This window comes from Meleagris gallopavo, chromosome 6 (genome assembly GCF_000146605.3).
Source record: "Meleagris gallopavo isolate NT-WF06-2002-E0010 breed Aviagen turkey brand Nicholas breeding stock chromosome 6, Turkey_5.1, whole genome shotgun sequence".
NCBI lineage: Eukaryota > Metazoa > Chordata > Aves > Galliformes > Phasianidae > Meleagris > Meleagris gallopavo.
This window is the reverse complement of record NC_015016.2, coordinates 42,990,536-43,012,714: the sequence shown is the minus strand read 5'-3', so window position 1 is coordinate 43,012,714 and position 22,179 is coordinate 42,990,536. Positions and strand designations below refer to the sequence as shown.

The 22,179-nt window shown below is 43.1% G+C and overlaps 1 protein-coding gene across 1 annotated transcript in view; it reads right to left on the bottom strand.

The window, feature by feature from the left end:
* Positions 1-9,212: 9,212 nt before the first annotated feature.
* The window catches only part of TMC2 (transmembrane channel like 2), a 30,287-nt gene continuing 17,320 nt past the window's right edge, over positions 9,213-22,179 (bottom strand). The window contains exons 15-20 of the mRNA XM_010712980.3: positions 19,731-19,798; positions 18,675-18,914; positions 16,878-17,003; positions 12,710-12,788; positions 11,061-11,181; positions 9,213-9,500 (exon numbers count right to left, since the gene is read on the bottom strand). Of these exons, the coding sequence (XP_010711282.2) occupies positions 9,244-9,500; positions 11,061-11,181; positions 12,710-12,788; positions 16,878-17,003; positions 18,675-18,914; positions 19,731-19,798 (891 nt within the window). The 3' untranslated portion in view covers positions 9,213-9,243. The remainder of the gene's footprint in view (positions 9,501-11,060; positions 11,182-12,709; positions 12,789-16,877; positions 17,004-18,674; positions 18,915-19,730; positions 19,799-22,179) is intronic.

Below are 22,179 nucleotides of genomic sequence, written 5' to 3'. Positions count from 1 at the left end.
CTGGGGCTGATTGTACCTCTTTACTGTGCCCTTGTGAGGCCCCATGTGGGGCAGTGCATTCAGGCCTGGAGCTGCAGCACAAGAAGGAGGGGGGTCTGTTGAAGTGGGTCTAGAGGAGAATTGTGAATATCATCAGAGAAAGGAGCTCCTCTTTATGGAGAAAGGTTGAAGGAGCTGGGATTCAGCCTGGAGAAGGCTCATCAGTAGACGTGGCATTGTGGTTTGGGTTTCAGATAAAATTTTGATAGTGTTGAATGGAGCTCAGAACCGAGGCTTTCTCTGCTTTTTGTGTTGCCCTGCCATTGGAGAGGCTGGGATGCACAAGGAGGTGGGAGGACAAGATGTAAAAAACATACTCTGCACTGCAGCTGGGGATAATGGCCTCACATGCAGCTTCTGGTAGAAAGCTGCCGGTGGAGACTCAACTGAGGATCTGAAGTCCACTACACTCCAACTGAAAAGAGATACTGGCAGCGTATGAAGGGGTTCAGGCTGCTTCAGAAGTGGTTGGTACTGAAGTACAACTCGTTTGGCACCCTGACTGCCTGTGCTGGGCTGGATGCAAAGTGAGAGTGCACTCTACACATCGTGCAACTGACACTACAAAGAAGGACCACAGGGATTTATGAAGTTGACAGTTTTTTGGTGGTGTAAGCTCAGTTCACACCACTGTGTTTGTACATGACTAATTAAGGGACGTGGCTTCTTGCTCCCGGTTGTGCAGATCCCTCAAAGTGAGCTGCTTCTCCTAGGCCACTAGTAAAGCTAGTGAACCACAAGACAGTGGTGTCAGCAACAGCCTGGCTGCCTGTGAGATGAGTGCTGTGATTAACCCTAAGCAGGGGAAAATTGCATCCTTGAGTCTCCAGGGAGCATTTCACTATTTTCGTTTGCTTTTAATCTTGTTCTATACCTAGCACACTCAGGGAATGGGCAGCAGGATCCAGCAGCTTCTGCTCTACCAGATCTTTAAGCTGTGGCTGCTGGAGGTTGTGCCAACAACTTGGACAAGCTTTTGCCATAACCATACGCATAGGCACTGCTCTTTTCTGCGTGGCTTAAAACTCCCAGATGAGGCTGCACAGCCAAGAAATCTGACTGAGGATCACTGCCTCACTTGTGATGCTGAACTCAGTGGTGTTGCTCGAGTAGTTGGTTCTGCTGGGGTCTGTTTGCCCCTGGAGAGCCGAGGGGATACTGAGGATGAAGGGTTGTTTGCCTTTTGGGTCAGAACCATGGGATGTAGATCACGTGATGACCACGCCAGCTTTTCAGACGTGTTAACACAAGGGGCTTCTGGCGGCAGGCAAAACGCCGTGCATCATTTCCACCTGGCCTGTGGCAGGGGGTGATCACGATGAGCTGCTCAGCTGCAAAACTTGAGTCCTGAGCATTTCCGACAGCCCGGTAGATGGGGCTGTTAGTCCTGGTTTGTCCGACTGCCAACTGCCCCCCAGGCCGGGCAGGGCTGGTCCAGCCAGCACTCCCCTGCCTTTATTGTTCCCTGCAGCAGGACGGTGCACTTTCCCTCACACTACACTTTTCACAACTGCACGTAACTACTGTTTTTGTATATATAACCGAGTGTTAAACTTGCTGCCTCCCTGCTCAGCTGCAAACTGTGATTGCGCTTTATAATTCTCCCCGAGGGAGCAGCTGTGGGATGCTGTTGGCTTCCAGCAGAGGAATGCAGTGCTCCTAATTTAAGATGCCTCAGAAACTTTCTAGCTCATCCATCTTTCTTGGCATATCACCTCCAGCATTTCTGAAGGGACTTGTCTCCTCCTCACAGGTAGCAAGTCAGGTTGAAAAACTCTTTGTACCTACTGGCTTTGCTTAGATGAGGAAAGATGAGCAGCACATGTGGAGAGGAAAGCAGAGTGAGTACCGTTTACCTTCAGTTGTTATTTTGCTACTAGAGGCTCTAGATAAACAAGACTACTGATAAAAAAAATACTGATAAACTGATAAGAGTGAAAACACACATACATAACTCTACCACTCCCCTCTCAGTTCTGTTTTCTGCAGGTTTTAAGCCTGGTTTCTTCACCCAGCTGGGTAAGGCTCTGTAAACCCCAGGTGCTAGAGCATTTCCTCTCCTTTCCCACAAGGATTGTTGTGAGGGGAACAGGTGAATGCACTTCTGATTGCTTCTTTCTTTTGTACAAAGAGCACATTTTATTTGAGTGGTGCAAATAGCTAGTGCCTGTCCATCAGATAGCTGAGAAATGCAGTAACTAGTTTTGCTGGCTTCAAGGGTTCAGCCTTTGAAAAGTTGTGAGCTTAGCTTTAAATGTGCTTTTGTTTGCCTGAACATGGCTTGGATTTCTCCTGCTGCAGTTTGACTTCAAGGCTCTTCCTACACGTTTTTTAAACTAAGAATTGAGATTTCTTGAACCACGCCTCAAATATGAAGCAAGGAACTCAATGAAAATGTTAAATGTGAGACTTCTGATATAAAATGCTGCAAGTTTCCAGCACTGCGTGGTGCACAGGTGAGACGAGTGCTCTGGAGAACCATCCTCTTGTGGCTGCAAGTTGGTCTGCACTGACTAAAAAGTAGAAATGCAGAAATCTTTGCTGCACTGGGAACCAGGAGATGGAGGTTTGGGTAAGTAACAAAGTCTTTATGTTTGTTTGATTTTATTTTAAATCCTGACTGTCTGTCCTTCTAGAATTACACAAAGAACAGATAGATTGATCTTGTGTCTAATGTTCGTTTTGTAGGTACCTGTGTTAGAACTGAGAGTCTCTTGGCTGGATGCAGTGTGGGAAAGGCTTGGGGTGTGTGTGCAACACAGCATCTGGTTTGGTATGAGAAGGCTGCTGCTGCACTCTGCTGTGTTCTGAGACAGTGCTTTTGTGATTAGTGACTCCTTAGGCTCTTCTGCTAACAATAAATTGTAACACAAAATACAAAGGAGGGCAACAAATGTCTCCCATGGGGTAATGCAAACTGGAGGTGATGAGAATGGGGTTTTGGACCTTACTGGATTAGATGAGGTACGATGGAGACCTCCATAGATGAGTCTCATGACATGGAGCCTCCTATGGTCATCTCTCATGGGGTAGGGTCAGAATAAGTGGTTACTGCAGTACCTGAAGAGCTTGCTACAGAACTAGGACTGATTTCCTGGAGCCACTTTGGAGACACTGTTGCCGGGAAGCCTCAAGCTTCTGCCTGGTGCCCTGATGGACCCCAAATCCTCTGGGGCTTCCTTCTCACCCACTGTCAGGTAGAGCAATAGCCTTGCAAATAGCAGGAAATGGAATGGAGAAAGGCAGCATTTCCCATTCCTGGCAGGACAAGGAGGATTAGGATATGGCTGTGAGGTCTTGCTGCACTTCTGGTTTGAGTTACAATGAGGAAATGTGAGCTTTGTCCAAGTCAAAAAGCTATCCTGCCTATATGCACCCCCCTGTATCTTTGGGTGGATATTTGATTTTGTTCCTGAACTTCTTCCATGTTCCATTTATGAGAATGGAAATGGCCTGAAAGAAACATGCCTGATATTTGGCTTTCCCATAGATGTTTTCATCAGAATTCCACTACTTTTGTACAAGGTAACCAGCTTTGTCAGTGGCTCAATGCTGAGGGCAGTGCAAAGGCGAAGGTTTCCCCACTGCCAGCTTTCTGCTGCTGTGGAACAGCCCTATCCCCATGTGGGGATGATGCACTTTCAACATGGCTGGAGCAAACCTGTGCAGCACATTGTTTTGGGATGCCTTTACAGGGTTAACTCAGCAGACGAAGGTAACGTCTGTTGCCAGCACTGCAAGGCATGGCAGGGTTGTATCAGTGAGAAAATGGATATCCAATACTCGTATCTCTGGGGAAAAAGACTGAAGTTCATGTCTTGCAGTGCTTACTTGGTGCCACATGTGCTGTTGTGGCAGTGACCTGAAACATAGGGACAACTTTGCCAAGGGAGGGACAGCGGGGCAAGAGGTAGCATCTCTTGTGAATCTGATGCTGCTGGGTGTGATTCTGGTATCTGTCAAAGCCGTGTGTTAGTGACCATCCCAGATATGTGGTCTACTCTCCCCCTCCCTGCAGCGGTGGTTGTGCTGTAGCTGAGCATGAATCAATCACAGTAGGAGAAAAGTTGATGGCAATGGGCCAGGATAGGTGAAAGGACACTTTCTCACCCATACACTTGCCATCAGCATGAAATACTTGGTGTGTGTATGTTCCCGACTGTTTATCTTATGTTCCCAGAATATATACTATCTGTCCTCAAACTCTTCTATGTATGACATATTTGCTCAGATTCCTTCATTTCCTCTTAAATGAACTTGACTTCCACTATCTTGCCTTTGTCTTTAGTGAATGGAACTGTTCATACTCTATTTAACCCCAGTGACCAAAGGAGGGGCTCATGCTGGCAACTGATGCTCAGTACCTGCATAGCCTCAGCCAAGCCCAGCAAGATAATTTATAAGCATGCACTTACCCCCTCTGCATGGTTCTTCCTTGCCAGCTATTACTCTTTTTCAGAAGTCATAGGTAGTGTGTGGAAAAAGTAGGAGCTGAGCAAGAGCTTTCAGGGAGATGTCCTCCAGCAGCTGCTATCAGCAGAGGGCAATGGTATCCTGCTGAGCTGCAGCTGCTTGTAGTCTCCATTACTTATTTATTTTTACATGTGCAGGGTTACATCTGCAGCTTTCCCCAGCAAATTGCTGGGCTTCCCAAAATGCAGCAGCTCTCTTTGCTGGGGCACAAACTTGGTGCTGGGGTGCAAAGCAAGCCCCCCAGGCTGCCAACTTCAGCTGCTGCCCATGGAGCAGAGGGCAGCTGAGATGCACAAGCTGCTGTGCTAAAGTGCTCTATTTACTGAAGAAACAATGTTGTTTTTTTTTTCCCCCTCTCTCTATCTGATTTTCGATGGTCTTCCTGACACCTAATTTTAATTAACCTGGTAGTAAACTTCATATTTTGAAGATCCTAAACAACTTAGTGCTTAGGCACTGGATTATTCACTGTTTCTGCTATCTAGAAAAATCTAAATGATGATAATAACAAAGTGTCTAATATGTATAAAATGCTTCCTATTGAGAGCAAGGTTTGGTTCTTCAGGCTTTTTGCAGAAGCCTTGGTTCCCCTAAACAACTTTGCTCAGTTGGATGGAATGGAAGGAGAGAGGCTGGGATGACTGCAGCTGCTGCTCCCCAGTGATATGCGATGGGTTACTTACTTGGCTTTATTAATATTTCATCTATTCATCACCTTATCCATGCACTCAATCACTGTGATGGTTTGCCCACATCCAGACTGTCCAGGTAATGGTTCTATGTCACTATGGTGGATTTTATTTTATATGGAAGTTGCTACAGGAAAACAGGAGTGGAACCAGGAGTGGGGGAATTGCTCAGATGGACTTTTCTTTGGAAAAAATGTTATATGGATCTGTTTTCCCTTTTTCTTTACTACAAATATGGTTTCCAAATTCCTAGTGATTGTTGCTGGTTTCTTAGGGAAGTCATAGGTTCCTTCTGGAAGTGTGGTCATCCATGGAAGGACCCAATTATGAAGGTAGTTGCAATTGTGCCAAAGGCTCTGGGGGACGAAGCTGATTTTCAGATCCCAAAGCGAAGACATTGGTCTACATCTGAGCACGTGGAGGAGATGTAATGCCTTAAGTAATGCCATGTGATGCCAGTAGAAGATTTAGAGACGATATTCACCATCTTTTCAGCATGACTATAGATGGCTGAATTGAAGGGGAGCAGGGGGATTGGATTCTGTGATTGGAAATGAGTAATTGCAGCAAAGCCAGAGCTTCCAGCATTAGCTTGCTGCAGCATCACATTGATGTGGTTCATTTAAACACACTGCTGAATTCAGATTCAGCAATTATGACTTTATTGTGTGAGGCATGGGCTGGGACCTAGAAATCCTCAGTTTGTGGAGCTGCCTTTTCCCTAGGAAAAAACAATGTTTGAGCATTTGTGAGTGATAAAGTCCTGGCCAAGGATGAAACCAGGCTGCCACCTGCACAAGCTTCTGCCTTGGGGCTTAGACAAATGGTAAGGAAAGTGCAGTGGAGAGGAAAAAAGTCCCTGCAGCTGTCAGGTTGGAGAGCTGATAACGATGCATGCAGCATGAATCAAAGCCGAATAATTGCTCTTTAAAGCCTGGCACCAGCCTTTTGGTGAGCCTCCTTCCCTTTCTTTCCCTGTGTGGGACACAGCCAATCTGAAGAGATGTGATTTGGAGGTTTGGCAAGGCCAGGCTTCACGAGTCCTTGTCTGCCCTGCCTTGGAGGCAGTGGAAGTGCTTGATTTATGGTTCCTTCTGTGGCAGAAACTGCGTCAGCATCACTAGCATCTTGTCTGTGGTGGTGTATGCTCTTGTCCTCCTTTGTCAAGCGTATTTATTTACTTATTCCACATCTCTCAATGATCCCTTTTCACTGCAGGAATGATCTGGCATTTCATAAAGGCCGCTTTTGACCAGAGTGGGAACGTCTCCTCACAGAGGAGATCTGCTTTGGAGAAGTCATGCCCTAAAAGTTATGGCATTGAATGCAAAACCAGTGTATTCTATGCATGTGCATGAGATATTTGTACCATTTTGCTGGCTCTGAGCAAACTTGTTTAGTAGTGTTTACTTTTCTTGGTTCACTATAAATATAAAAACCGTTTTGTCTCACATCACGGTTGAGCACTGTATGACAAACAGCTCAACAACATTTTTGAGCCTAAGTATGAATGCTGATGTCCCTTCCAAGTTCAAGCTTAGCCATGTGTTTCACAAAATTGCTATTAAAAAAAATAATTTATTTTAATTCTTTTTATTTTTTTAAATTTAGTTATTTTTTAATGGATTCCCATTCCTCGTTGATATCGAATAGATGATAAATCTTTACCTGCTTTGTCTGCTCACACAAACTAAGTGCTGATATCCAGGGGAGATGCCCAATTGAAAATAAGCCTTCATTGTGAAGAATAAGAAAATAATTAAGTTTAGGTATCTTCTTATTTTCTACCAAAACCTTTGGATACAGCATTAGAGCTAGCAGTAACAAGACATATGTAAAATTTGCAATGCAGAGCACAGTTCTAGCAGCATATGAAAGCAAGCTCTGTACTGTGCAAGATGTAGTAGGAACTTTCTAGTAACACACCACTGAGTTGTTTTTCTGCATTTTCCCTTGAAGTGAGCCTGGAACACGTGGGAATTTTGGGATGAATGCCAGAGGAGGAGGAGAGAAAAAATCAATGCTGAATTCTCAGAAAAATGCTTATTACTGTTCCTTCTCACCAGTAGAAAAATAGGGATGAAACCAAATGATACTGAGTGCTCCAATGAGTTTGTGAAGATTAACCTTGTTATATGTGAGTAATTAGTAAATAGGCTCAAAACTTGGAGCCAAATAATCATGTCAGTCAATAGGATGTCCAAGAGGTGGCATTTTCACAACCTTTTGAACTGTTGTAATTTAAAAGAGGTCCCTATTTTGTACTGGAGTCAAGGAGAAAGTTGTCACCAGCCTGCAGATATTGTTGTCTATCTGTTATTATTGCACTTGTCTCCTGAGGACTCTGAGCTTACACACAACATTGATCAATGGATGAATCTAATGTATCATAACTAGAGACAAACTTTTAGCTAATGAGCATTCATGATCCAGAGACAATGAAGTGCTTTATAATGCTCAGTGTTATTGCAAGACTCGGGGGCCTGATTCGGAGAGCATCCAGATCCTAGAATAGTTACTCAATCTTGATCTAAGTCTAACTCAGTTTTTCAGGTTTTCAAAACCTGTCTGTAGTTCTCTTCTGCTCTGGCTTCTTCATAAATCTTCAGCATGGCTGAGCAAGGACCTGCTGGTCAGACTGGGGGGGGGAGATGGGGGAAAGGAAAAGTATAAGCAGTGGAAGTGGGGATAAATGGCCTGGGAAGAACATAGGGATGCTGAATTCTCCTCTATTTGATTCTCACTTGAATCTCATGGAAGTACTCTGTTCTCTTTCATGAGCCTAGGCATCAAGAAATGAGCCCTGCACAATGTTTAAATTGTTAATTTCTATGAAGAGTCAGATATCTAAATACCTTTGCTGATTTGGACCTGAAAAAGGGAACCATTTTCCCAATCTGCTTTCTGTCCAACTGAATTCAATGTCTTTACCCAGTTCCTTCAATGCAGACATTCCTGCACTGAATGTCAATTACTTTCTCCTCTGTCAGGCATAGAGAAGTAAGTTGCTGAGTTTCCTGTACTCAACTCATCACACAAGAAGATTTATTGCATTTAGTGAGGAAAAACTAAGGTGGGCACCTTTTATCTGTTTGCTGTAGTGAAAATCTTCCTAGAAGTATCTATGAATTTCTTCTTACTGAAGAAAATGAGTTTATTTTTATAAATTTTGTGAAGAATGCCAAGTACGCGAATGTCTTCCTTCAGACCCGTGCTGGCTGGGATGGGATTGTGGCAACTGGAATAAACTGAAGATGTAAAACAGGACAAAATCGGGCAAAATCTTGCTGTGTTGCTCTAGAAAGTCGTAGCTTTTCTGGTTACATTCAGAAACCAGTCCAGAGCACTTTTAGTCTCTCGACTGTGCTGGCTGATCTTACTAAATCAGAACTCATGTTGAGGGATTGAAATAATGGTTCAAGGTATTGTAAGCTGACTGAAAAGAGGAGCAGAGCGAGAAGACAGAGAAGGTGGAGGAGAGATGCACAGCAGAGCTAAAACGGATGAAATTTTAGAGGATGCAGAACAGGAGGAAAGCTGTCAAGAAGGATGAAATATTGCTGACAATGTCCTTCTATGCTGGCCTACTAAGCGTCCTCTATTCCCAATACTGGCTGCCATGCACTTGGAAAGGGTTTTTTTGCTTTTCTAAGAATACTTAATTCCTCAGGTGGGAACAGCAAGAGATCTTTGTTGGAATGTAAAATCATTCTGTTTTTATTAACTGAAAGAGACTTTGAGGGGCTTGATAGATGCTCACCCCACCAAGTGTACTTACCATACGGCTGGGTCGTTGTTATGTAGTAGGCTAGCAATGCCATGACTGATTGTCAGCCCAACACCTCCCATCTCCTTTATGATCAAAATCAGGACAGCCACAAGGGGTTGCAGTAATTCTAAACCTCTAAATAAAGCTTTTTAGATAGAATCAGTGTTGGTAGATACAGATAACTGTGAGTGATTGACCAACAAACAACAGTCATTTCCTATGAAAACTACTATAGCTTATGTAACACTTCCAGGAAAAACGTTGCTGAGTTTATCAGACAGGGTGTACGTATCGTGGCTGTCCTCTCCCTCTTCCAGGGAATGGCCCCATTGGGCGTCCTCCTGGCCAGGGCTGTCTTGGCTGAGGGTACGGTGCCCAAGTGCCTGGTGTCAGTGGCCGTGTCACCAGTACGTGTGGTGGTGGGATGAATGCTGCTCTTCTCCCAGCAGTTATTGGGCTGCTGTTCAGGGCTTCTGTTTTTTCTTGTTTCCCGACAGGGCTGGCTTGACTGGGAGAATCAGTTTTCTTGTCTAAAGTAAAGATTATTAATATTATTTTCCTGAAAGCAAACGCTGCCTTTCTTCCTCTCCCCCACTGGATGCTGTTTCTTCTACATGCAGCGACAGTCTCTGCTATCCAAGTACTTCTTGCATGTTATTACCAATACATTTAAAATACATAATAGTCCTACAAGCCACACTAGCTCACTTGCGCCTTGTCGTGGTTATAGATAATTACTGATTTCAGTCTTTATTTTCAGTGCACCCCCAGTGTTGCAAACCATTTCCATTTAAGTGAATGCTCTGCGTCTGCTCCCTGATCAAACCTGTAACAGGTTGGCCAAAGTTTTCAGCTTGTTTTGGCCTCTCCAGGAAACAGCCACCCATCTAAATGCAAGAGGGCTATGGTGGAATTAATTTGATTTTCTAATCTGCACTGAGATAAAATCTTTTGCATTTGTTGCCCTGCTTTTTACAAATGAGAGCAGAAGATTTTGGTGTTCAAGAAAGCTATGGTTCAAACAGAGTTTGGAGGATCTGTCTGATGCCAATGCCATGTCCTGTGCATTTCTACCTAGACAGGGATCCCCTACCAGAACCTAGAGCATGCATTTATGTAGGTTGCTCTCAAAGTAATGCCTCATACTTGACGTCATGGAGATTACCTCAGATACAAAGAGCACAATAACACTATTTGATTGAGCAAATTCCCATCTACAAAGCACTATTTCTCAACCACCACTCCACCACTGGCTAGGTATTTTCACCATCAAAGAACAAGAGCCTGCCTGGTATACTCGCCAAAATCTGCACCAGCAAAGGTGACTCACTGTCACAGTTGCCACTGCTGAAATGCACCACACACTGCCTTATTTTGCTTACATCCACTATTTGAACTCCATAAACGTTTATTCAATGAATGTCAATGAGTTTCATTTTTTCCCAAGGAGGAATTCAATGACACACCTTTGTTTCAGATGCACTTCTATGTCAGATGCCATTTTGTCAACTTCCCCTCTAATGCCATCTATTGCACAGCAACAAAATGTAATGGACTGTTGGTGGGAAGATTCAGCCTCTGCTACAATACCACCAGCACTGACCTCTAAGATCATGAGTCAATGTAATAAAATAGGAGACATTACTTTTGGAGCAGCCATTTTCTATGCCCTGAGACCAAGGCAGTCTTGAAAAATGCCTTCGCCTCATTCATAACAAGTTTTCCAATGAACATCTCAATTAAAAAAAAATAAAATAAAAAAATTCTGTCTCAACTAATCAGTCTAGAAACAATGCCGTATCTTCAGCATGTTTCTGAATTAATTATTGGTTTCATGACTAGTATGACCAATAGCTGGGAATTGATTTGGATTCCAGTTTCCATGTCTTGATGTGTTTGGCATAATGTAGTCTAAAAGTATGCCCTTCCTGAGTGTCCAATGGACTTCCATAAGGGGACAAAATCTAGTCATATTCATCTGGTCCCACACAAATTTGTATTGTCCTAGTTTCGCTGTATTTCCCAGTCACCACTGTAAGGCAAAAGAGATTTTTTTTCAGGGGAGCTGGGGGGGGTTGTTTAGTTTTTACCTTCTGCTTGTTTGGGAGAGCTTTCACTCTTTGTACTCGGTGCAAGTAAATCCTCTATATCTTGCATCATGGAATTAGTGCTGGCTTTGTTGTTCCTCTTGTTTTTCTCTTCTTCACGTTGCTGCATTGATGAAAATCATGAGTTTAGTATGAAACTGAGGATTTAACCTGTGAAGTGGTGGCCTGGTGTCATGCTAAGTGGCTTTGCTGTGATGAATGCCAATGAATCTTTTTGCCAAGTTCAAAGTACTGCTGAACCTTGGTCTAGTGATCAAGATCTCAAACAATTTTATGGAGAGAAAGTACACCCTGGGCAGGATTGGGAAGCCTTAGAAGAGATGGTTCTGCCTCTGTTAGGGCAAACCATGTGCTGCTAACATAATTTAAATCTGCCTGACTGTGTGTTTCTGCTGCTGCCTAGCTGCCCCCACAGGGCTTTTGGTTTGTTTTAAATTTGTATCTTGGAGGGTATATTGAAGGACTGGTGATGAACACCAGAAGAGGAGGAAGGGACAGCAGCATGGCTGGGGAGCAGTGTCAGGCTGCCTTCAGTTTTACTTGTGCATATTTAGGTCTTGAAAAATTTCCATTTCTATGGCAGAGGGAAAGGAACATCAGGGAGCTGTTTCTGAGCAGGACAAGCACGCTGTTAGGGGAAGGGAGGGGCTTCCTCTCTTACATAAAGAGAAAGCCCAGACAGATGCCACTCCAGCTTCTTCCCTCCTCAAAAAAAGGGCATTTCCTCGAGACAGGAGCCTGCATGCTGGAGCTACGGTATGCAAAGGGCGCTTGTGGTCTTGCTAGAGCTGAGAGATTCCAACCTGCAGAGAGGCCTCTGTTCTGCTGGGCAAACCTTGCAGGCTTTTGGGCAACAGTAGCAGATCACAGTGACCTCAATGGGTTGTCACACTGAGCCTCTTTCAGTCTCCCACAGCTCAGAGAGAAACCAATAGTATCAAGTCAGCAGAGCCATGGCAGTGGGACAGCATTGTTGTTTCTTGTGACACACTATCTGAACAGAGCTGCACTTCTGTGGGTGTTCCTGTTCTGCTTCTAAACTTAATCTACATTACTTTTGGGGTCTCTGCATTGTGGTCCTCTGCATGGTGCAACCTCACTCGGTTCTGGATGCCACAAGGTCCAATCTGACCCTGCAAATTCAAGTCATTACCTCTGTCTGTATCTTGCTTTTCTCATCTGTATAGCAGAGGCAGAGACATCAGCCTCCTTTGTAAAGGGCTTTGAGAATTACTGGTATGTTACTGCCATGTTGTTATTTATGGATCTCTGTTCTTCAGCCTCTACAAAATCAGGCTGCTGTGTTGCTAGGCTTATCATTGTTCCTGGGAAAACTCAGGCTCCAAAACATTACTTGAACTTAGAGGTATTTTATTTTTGTAGGTGGAAAGTGCAGTTTATAGGAAAACTTATTGTAGTTCTGATATCTGAAATAGAAGCCTATTATGGGATGGGACCACTCTGCAGTTAGTCATTAAATGCCATCAGAGAGGAATGAGCTAGCATTAAATGCATCTTCCTCTTGTGTCACTAACACGGTCTGAAGTGAACAGTAGTTTAAAAGCATATGTTGCACATCAAATTTGAAGTGCATGTTATTTCAAGGATGGCTTTGCTGGACAAATACTTACCAGTTGCATTTTCTTCTTCAACTCTGCATTGGCGCGCTGGTATGCTTCAGACACAGCATTTAGATAATAGATAGCGAGGCTACAAAAATAAATGTATCGCTGCAGTAATGGGATCAAGGAGAGAGAAAGTTTCATTGAGAGAGAACATAAAATTCCCAAAGCTGCTGCCTTTCTGAGAGCACAAAGTGAAGCCTAAACTTCAAAATTGGTTTCCTGCAGGATGTGTTGCCCCCCCCGTTGTGCATAGTGAGCCTATGCACAAGTATCCCATGTAGGGTTACATATAGGGCTTAATTAAACTTGACTGCTGAGCCTGGACTACACAATCACTTAAAGACTCATAAAATGGTGTGGCTTGGAAGAGAACTTGAAGATCATCCTGTTCTACCGCCAAGAACACAGTCATCTTTCTGAGCTGCAAGTGCACACTGTTGGCTCACATGAAGCTTTTCATCTACCAATACCACTGAGTCCTTCTCCTCAGGGTTGCTCTCAATCCACTCTACTCCAAGCCTGTATTTGTGCTTACGATTGCCCTGACCCAGGTGCAGGACCTTGCATGTGGTCTTGTTGAAATTCATGAGGTTTACACAAGCCTGCTTCTCAAGCCCACCAGCGTCCCTCTGGATGGCATCTCTTCCCTCCTGTGTTTTGACCATGCTGCACAGTTTGGTGTAACCCACAAACTTCCTGAGATTGTACTCAGTCTCACTGTCTGTTTCACCAAAAAAGATGTTCCAGTTCCAATACAACCTTTGAGAGACATCACTTGTCACTGTTCTCCACCTGCACATCAAGTCATTGACCATAATCCTTTGATGTGACCATCCAGCCAATTCCTTATCCACAGAGTTGTCCATCTGTGAAATATGTTTCTCTCCAATTTGGAAACAAGGATGTTGTGTGGTACAGTTTCAAATGCACTGAGTGGGAAGAAGGAGTGGAGAAGGGCTTGAATCTACGGTTTAAATTTTAAGAACCATCCCTTATGCAGTTTTCCTACCAGCTATCTCCAGACTGCCTTTAGATGCTCAAGGCTTAGGAAAAACTCAAGCTGCCTCAGGGCACAGACAGATTAAGTGCCCTGAGCCAGTCCAGCAGCTCAGCTCTGCTAAATAAAAGAAAAACAATCCTTCTGCCTCTGCCTTGTCTGGCTTCCTCTACCTTAGCCTTGGTCCTTGGAACATTAACTGGTGGTGAGACTGGCGTATTCTCTGGGTGAAAACCAATGAAGCAGATAAAACACACAGGTCTTTGCTGTGGCTTACAGGAAACCAAACATGAGACAGAAGAGGTTACTCAGCGAGCTTAGAAAAACATAAGAAACTAGGAAAAACAAGGCAGAGGAAGGCCTTGAACCCATTCCTGTAAGGCACACTGTTCAAGGCACGGTCCGCCAGTTGTAAGTGAGCAGAGATGGGAACTAAGGGCAAGCAGGAGCCAGGCTGGCATAGAAACATTGGCTTTTGTTTAGATTCCTTCTGCAAAAAAGGCATGCCAAAAGGGAGAGGAACCAGCCATGCTGGAAGAAACTGAAAAGTGACTGGGATCAGAGAGGGCATGCTGGCTGCCAGTCTTTGGCACTTGATGAGGTGCGTGCTTCCAAATGTTCCTATGTGTTTGAGGCTGTCTCACCCAGTAATGTTTTGGTTGTCAAAACTGTCTCCTCCAGCTTTTGTAGAGAGCTTTTGTTCTTAATTATAAACATCATCTGCTCAGTGACTTCAAGCCATTCCTGGGAAAAGCACCACCCATTCAAGTTCACTACTATTGTGTGTGCATGCGTGCGTGTGTGTTTTTAATAAGTGGAAAATTCAGGTTAGAAAAAACAGTAAGTGGATTTTTTAAAATCAGGGTTGCCTGTCAGTTTCCTGAATGCAAAGCTCTGGTGCAGGTTTAGCATCCTCAGACTGGGCTAGAGGGTTTTAACAGTGTATGTGCAGCCATTTGGGCTCCCAGGAAGAAGATTGGAAGGGGATGCTTTGGATGGTCTTTCTGGAACCTTTCAGCTTGGTTCTGTCTGGAGGAAACACACTTACTTCTTTTTACCTAGAATTAAATCTACAATCAGTCTTGATGATACAGGCGCTCTGTCTCTCAAAAAAAACATTTTGGATTCTTATTCTTGTTCTTCTGGAGGATTTTTTTTACATATTATCAGACTGATTGCTTGGGAAATATAAAAACAATTAGTAATCCACGGCTTTGAGGCTGCCTGCACCACAACAGAAAGAACAGCAGAAAGAAGGAAAGCCAGGGATTACTTATATGACTTATAGTTAACCTACTTTCTGAATAAAATGGTGAAAGACACAGAAACCTAAGTTTCTGGCCAGTGGTAGCAATCAGTTAAGGACTGCAAGCAAAAAGGAACGTTATCTTGCTCTTCTGGCAAAATCTAAATTGAGATAATTTTATCTCTCTGTATATTTAGGTCATTTCCAGTTATATCGTGAGAGGCTGCTGTGGATTGTTAAATAGGGCCGTGCTTCTAGATAGAGGCATGTGACTTTTGTAGGTGAAGATTGTGTATTAAATGGGATTTCTTCAACTGAAAAGTTTCCAGGATGAGAGAGAGGAGAAAAAGCCTCAGAAAAAGTCCTTCTATGGAGGCTACTTTCTTCCAGGATAACTGGAAGTCCAGTATCTGATATCCTTCAAAGCTGCACAGGCCATGCATCTGGGTAGGAAGCAAGGATGTTTTAGGTGGTATCTCTGTTGGAGCTGGAATCAGGACAGAGACCAAATGGTGTATCTAGGAGAGATGGGCCCATGGGAAGTCTGCAATATATATATGAGGAGTAGCCCAGATGGGGAAGGGCTGATAAAAGGAGCATCTTCAGCAGGTAAATAAGATTTCTGCCATGTTCTGACCCAGCTGTCAGTGGAGTAAAGGGTTGGAGATTGTTGCTGACCAAAACGTTATTTTCAAAGATCTGTCACTTATGTATGTACTTACTTATTCATTATTTTTGCATCGAAGGCCCAAAAACCTGACATATAGCCCTTTTGCAAAGGTTACCCATTTGGGTTGGGTTAGTTCTGCAGTCTTCATACAAGCTGTAACATCTAGTAGTGCTACTGTGAGGCCTGTGGAAGCTCATAGCTTGGCCATACTGGAGTTGTGACATTAGACTTCTTGTCTTCTGTGTGATTCATATCAGATTCTTCTAAGTTTGGGATTGGTTTGCATGTGTTACAGTATCTAATAATCTTTATTTAGGTTAAAATGAGTATGGACTTTGAGACAGGGTGAGGGACAATAAGTGATTTTCAGTTTAATTTGGATTTTTCTCAGGCTGTTCCTGTTAGAAACTCTGTAACACATGAACTTACATTTGATTTAATTTAATGGCATTATCTTCAGTGTAACCTACTCACAGTGAATGGCCACAGTGCCCGAGAGAGATCAGACCTGAAGCCAACATGATTGTATGCCAAGGGAAGTGTAGGAGAGGCAAGCCTGTAAAATATGCTTTCCAAACCCTTCACTATCTTCAGCTGTTTAGTCTGCCGTGTTTGAAGCTGCCAGTAAAATTTGGCCACAGCTCTCCCACTCATTTTGATAGCTCTGGAAACCTCAAGAGTAATGCCAAAAGTCTCCTAATGTATATCTGTAAATAAATAAAATGAGAACTGCCCTGGTTCTGATACTGCTGGAGGCATCAGGGATCAAGGATGGCTTCTGATGTAGCTTCAAAGCTGAAATGATCTAACAGCACTGAAACAAATTTCAGATATATTACTCGCAAGAATAGAAGATACTCTCTTCATATTTTTGGAACGTGTAATTTTTGAATGCCCTGGCTTGGCAGTGCTGTGAATACCACCAGCTGTGACAGAAATTGCTTCTCCACAAGGCACCAGGCTGACACTACCCATTTAGTTCCTACTGGCTACTGAAAATTTTTCAAATGGAAGCTGTGACAACTGTGAGGCCTTTGTCAGCAATATGTTTAATCTACAACGTTGTGTTTAATTGGGTTGGGAAATTAAACGTTGGGAAACTGGGTCAGGCAAGGACTTGGGGAGCAGGAAGTGTGTCTGTCTTCATCTAGACTGTTATCTCAGCAGATGTATGTAGACGTTGCTAAAATCCCAGCCATTTTTAGAACTTCTTCCTCACCTCCCACCATATTGTGATTGTAATATTGCAAGGAAAACTTACACCATGAGCAGAATTGCGGGAATGATTAGTCCTGGATTTGCCACATAGCCGAAGATCTTGGCAACAAAAAGTGGGAAATCAAGCTCGATGGTCTCTTGAATGACATCATACATCCTTTTCTTTCCACTGGAAAGACAAATGGTCAGTTAAGGAGTGTGGAGAAAACATAGAGGGACACAGTAACTCCCAATTTAATGATGCTAAGTAGCATGTTTCCTCTCTGTCAGTGAACATCATCTTGCTGTTGATCACCAAGGATTTGGAAGTAAAAATTCTACTGAAATGACTTCATTCCAAATCATCTTTTTGTCCATTCCCCCTTGACCAGCCCCACCACTGATTATAGGAATAATCTCTGCTAAGCCAAGATCCCTTGATCCCAAAGATTGTACATTTATTTCAGTAGGCAGCTCCTTTATGAATTCTATCCATTTACCATTCTGGAATGTATAAAAATCTGCAGATTGCAATAATCATACATTTCTGATCAATATCTTGTTAGATGTGGCCTTCTCACATTAGAGATGACTTTCCTTATGCAAATTCTGCCTTTCTGAAATGATGAACCAACTTGAAGAACTGTTAAGCAATGACAGAAATAGCAAGCTGTGATTATCACTTAATAGGAAACTCAGCAAAAGAGTCATTTCAAATTGGATTGATAAAGCAGATGAGGGTATTCTCTGTGAAAGTAGAACAAAACTGAAAAAGCTGAGAATTTGGCTGGATTGTGTAATTGACCTTCTATCCCAGCACCTGTGAATTCAGCCCATGAGTGCTATTCCTCATTTTTAGGCCTTCTTCCTCCTTGCAGTCCCTTTGGATTCTGCTCAAAAAGCATTGGACTCTGTCTTTATAATGAGAGACAAGATTAACTAGATGGGGTTCTAGCTTCCTTGGCTGCCTTAAGCCTAGGAGAGTTAAGCTTTCAGTCAAGTTATAGGTGGAAAGTTGTGCTGAGGGGGTGAAATACGCTGAGTGGATTTTGAAGAAGAGACATAGAATTAAAATAGCTCTCTCTCTTTTCAGGTTAGTCATCTCCAAATGATAGCATGCAGGCAACTAGCTTCCTGTCAGGTCTTCTGACATTGCTGCTAGACACCTGTCCTCGTTACAGAATAGAGGAAATTTTGGTTTCTTGCCTTTCTCCCTGAGTCTTTTATTATCATTTTCTATCAGTGGATAGATAACCCACAGGAACAATTTGTTCCAATCTGGCTCCGTACTGAGTCAGACTCAGTAGGACCAGGAAATGGTGTTACTCGATCAAATTAGACTTTATTGGCATGTTAATCCAGTCCACTGAATGCTCTGAGCAGTGCTCATCTGGGAGAGGAAAAAAAAATAGGCTTTTCTTTTTAAAAGCAGCCACTCTTCAGACCTATTCATTTCCTGCAATTTTCCATCAAAATTAAGCACAGCTCATGGCATGGGATTTCTTGGTTACGTGGAAGATCTTGGAGGGTTTAGAATCCCGTTCTGCTATCACAATATTGCTGGGAGACTTAAGGCTGTGTCCTGCTGTCTCCCACACCTTTAACTGGTGTGTGATGGGGAAGCACCTTGTAGAGGAGGGGACAAAACACCTGGGCTTGCAATGGAGAAAAGCAGATGAGCTCAGAGGAGGTAGAGTGCTCCCAGCAGACTGTGTACCTCTAGAAGTGAGCAAGGCTTATGGCCTCATGATGGAAATTGAAGGTATTAAACCATCTCTGCTGGAGACCAGGCCTTCAAACTTTGTGGAAATAATCCTTTGCACCAAACAACAAACAGGTATTTTTGATATTTTGCTACTACCTGAATGGTCCGCAGTCAAAGGAAGGAGGCAGGGACATGATGGTGTAGGCCACAGGTAGGAGGCTGAGGAACAGGATCAACAGCAGCAGTCCCATGTAAAAGTTGTTAGACTTGGATGCTTTGAATACTCGTGCATGAGGAACATTGCTACTCATGACAGCCCAGCACTGAAAATACATGGAGGTTAATAAGCGCAGCACGTTTATACCCACGAGCCCTGGTGCATAAAAGGATCCCATCCTGAAAAGGAAACAAGAGGAAAAGGTACCAATTTTTGACAGACTGGAAGGTTTTTTATTTTCAAAGGAAGAAAAAATGTTGTTAATCTGGTGGAAGTTTGCCCACAGCTAAAGCCTGAGTGGGCTGGTTTGTGATATCCTTGTACTTTTCGAGCAGAAGTGCCTGTGACCATTTTATAGTGACCACACAATGAGCACCAGACGGGTCTCAAACCTTGTTGGCTGCAAAGAAGGATTTGCAATTTGTGGCAAAAATTGCGTGGGGATAGCTTAGAAAATGTCAAGTGGATGTACTCAGCAGGGAGGCATCCTTGAGTCTGCAGAGATGTTGAAGTAGAGGAACATTGAACCCTGGCAAATGAAATCTTGTTCCCAGAGGAAGTGAAGGTCTTTGCGTGGTTGCCTTGTGCTGTCAAAAAAGCAGCTCTAGTTTGGGGCGATTTTGGGCTGTGCCTCTTTTGCCTGACGTGCTCAGCTGGCTCCGTGGCCACCCTTGTGCTGACAAGGTGAGCTTGCAGCTGTCCCAGAACCCTTCGTAATCTCTTCCTCCAGCTCTTAAGTCATTTTGAAAGGATGAGGAAATTACATTTTTACCAAAAAATGACCTTAGAAAGTGAGACTAGGGCAGAGTTTCCAAAACGGTTCCCTGTTTCAGTAGACAGCTGTTCTTTGGCAACTAAACTGACAGTTTTAAATTTCTGCTTTTGTAGCCAAGCACAGAAGGCAAAACAGTGAGAGAAACTGAAACCCAAACATTCTAACTCCACAGGATAGCTTTTTTTCAATAATTCAAAAACAAAACATGAAATTATCTTACCAAATCATTCCTTGATTGAAGACCAAACCCAAAACATTGCCACTGATGTCAAACTCTGCATAGGAAGGCTGTGTGGGAAGAGAAAAGAGTGCAAAAAGAAATGAATATGTTGTTGCCTGCTTATTGCTTGCTATTGCTCTGGATGTAAGGACACTTATTCAGACACGCTATGAAGGGATTTCTGGGAGGGCTCCCACTGTGTGCATGCTGCTTGAGAACAAGAGCTATGAAAGCAGAATTGGAGTGATTGTGTCGTGGGCCGCTTCTCTTCTTTTGGCATGCTTAAAATCGCATAGATGTATGGAAGTTCTTAGAGTTGCTCCATGTTTGTATCTCCTCCTTACTAATAGAGGCAATTCCAAGCGAAGGAGTCATGGCACAGGACTGGATTTTATGCCAGCTGTTGTATCTGGCTGCAGACTTGCAGTTTCACCACAGTAAGATACGGAATATTTAACCAGCCATAGTGATGAGCTGGCAAGCAAATGATACACCAGATATGTATATGCGTGTCCTTAGATCTTGGGGTAGCAGGCTGCTGTAGAGGAGAAACACAGAGCATGAGAAGGGAAAACTGGAGGAATACTTAACCTGGTCAGTATCAGGTGTTGCACTGTGTTGGTCAGTAGTTAAAATACTACCTTCTGTGAAGTGACCTGTTTGATATGAGTGCTAAATTCAGAACAGGCAGCTCTAATCTACTGATAGTACTTGTCATTTTATGTTATTGTTCTCCCAGGTTTGCTGTCATATAGCTACTGTTCTTCATGGATATGCTTTAATACATACAAAACTCAGGTCAATTTTGGCAATTTAAACTATAGTAAAGTTCTGTTTTCATGAGCAACATTTATTTTTCTATTACAATACAGAACATAGTTCTGAAAAAATGATGGGTAATGACCTCGTGTTTGAAAAGTCCAGTGTAGCATGTCTGCTTTTGACCCACTTTGCATGTACTTCATACTGTTATGTTTTATAAAGTTGAGTTTTAACAAGAGTGACTTTTATGTTGAAAACTCAAAAGAAGCTTAGTCAGAGCCGTGCTGAGTTGAATGCTCACAGCTTTGGGAAGAAATGGGTACAAATATTACATTTTTTTCTTTCTTTTGATTCTGGCCCACTTTGACCTTAAACCTTTGGTTAGATATTGATACTTGCTTGTTTTTTTTGACATGAAAGTAACGAAAGTTTTCAATGTCTCTTGGCTTCTGCTTTGAGGGAAGTAAAGTCTCTGTAGGAAGGCCAGATTAAGCAAAAGCCCTATTCACTTCATGCATTAGAAAACACGTATATAATTGTGCAGTATCCCATAGGTTGGTTTAGATGACTGCTGCCAAAACATCCTGTTTCATTGCTGAGCAGGGAGGTGAAAAGGATAACCCTACTTCAGCTCTGATGGAGTTATATGTGTAGCACCAGGAGTAATCTCCCAAAGACGTAGGAGAAAAAGAACAGTAAGATCACTGTAGTTCTATATTTCTGTAACTACGATGGGAGCCACATGGCATGAAAGGAGAGTTTATCTTCTGCCAGATTGCACTGCAAACCCTCTAGCAGTGCTCCATGTTAAGGGCTGCAACATTATTCTGCTGCTTAGTCCTAGTAAGTAAGGGCCTTGCCCTGCTCCTTCTGAGCTTGAGTGGATTAGATGGCTCATTTGCAAAAGGCAATCTGCTGGAGCATGTTAGTTGGCTCATCTCCTGGTAGATGCTGGATGGGTCTCCTATCTGAGTGCAACATCACCTCGCAGCTTGCTTGGGCTGAAAGCCAGGGAGAAGGAGAGGGGGGAAGTTCTGAAACAGATCTTTTCCATTTCACTGAAAGGTAGAAAATGGATAGCTATGTTTGTTATTGTTATTATTATTTTATTATATATATAAATCAAGGAATGCCTGCAGTAAGAAGAGACTTCCAGCTATTTGTAAAATGGGAATCTTCTTAAGAATGAAGAAAACCCTTTGTGGTATTTCCAAAGGTTGTTTTGAGGAAAGAATAAAAATAAAATATATATATATTTTTTTTTTAAAAAAAGGTGTTTAACAAAGAGAGGCAAGGGGATAGATAGCCTGGAGGAGGAAAACAGAAGCTTACATGAGAACAAGATCTGTGAGCACATGCAGAGGGAGCTGTCAGGAAGCTCTGAATTCCATTGTCCACCAGAGGAAATGTTCTCTGCCTCCTCCAGAATAAATTCAAAGAGCCCCACAGGCAGCAAAATGCCCACTCCCAGTTCTTCTTATCTTACAAAGGCCCAGTAAGCACTTGCAAATCTCACCTCATCGCTCTTCCCTAGACCTCTCCTGGAAACCCTTCCAGCAGGATGGGTAGCCTGGTGCTCCTATATAATTGCATTATTTCCAGGTATTTGCTTCTCTGTCTTAATCCATCTGTTTTTGTTTGTTTGTTTGTTAATAATGTGAAACAATGGACCTTTTTTTCCTTTTTT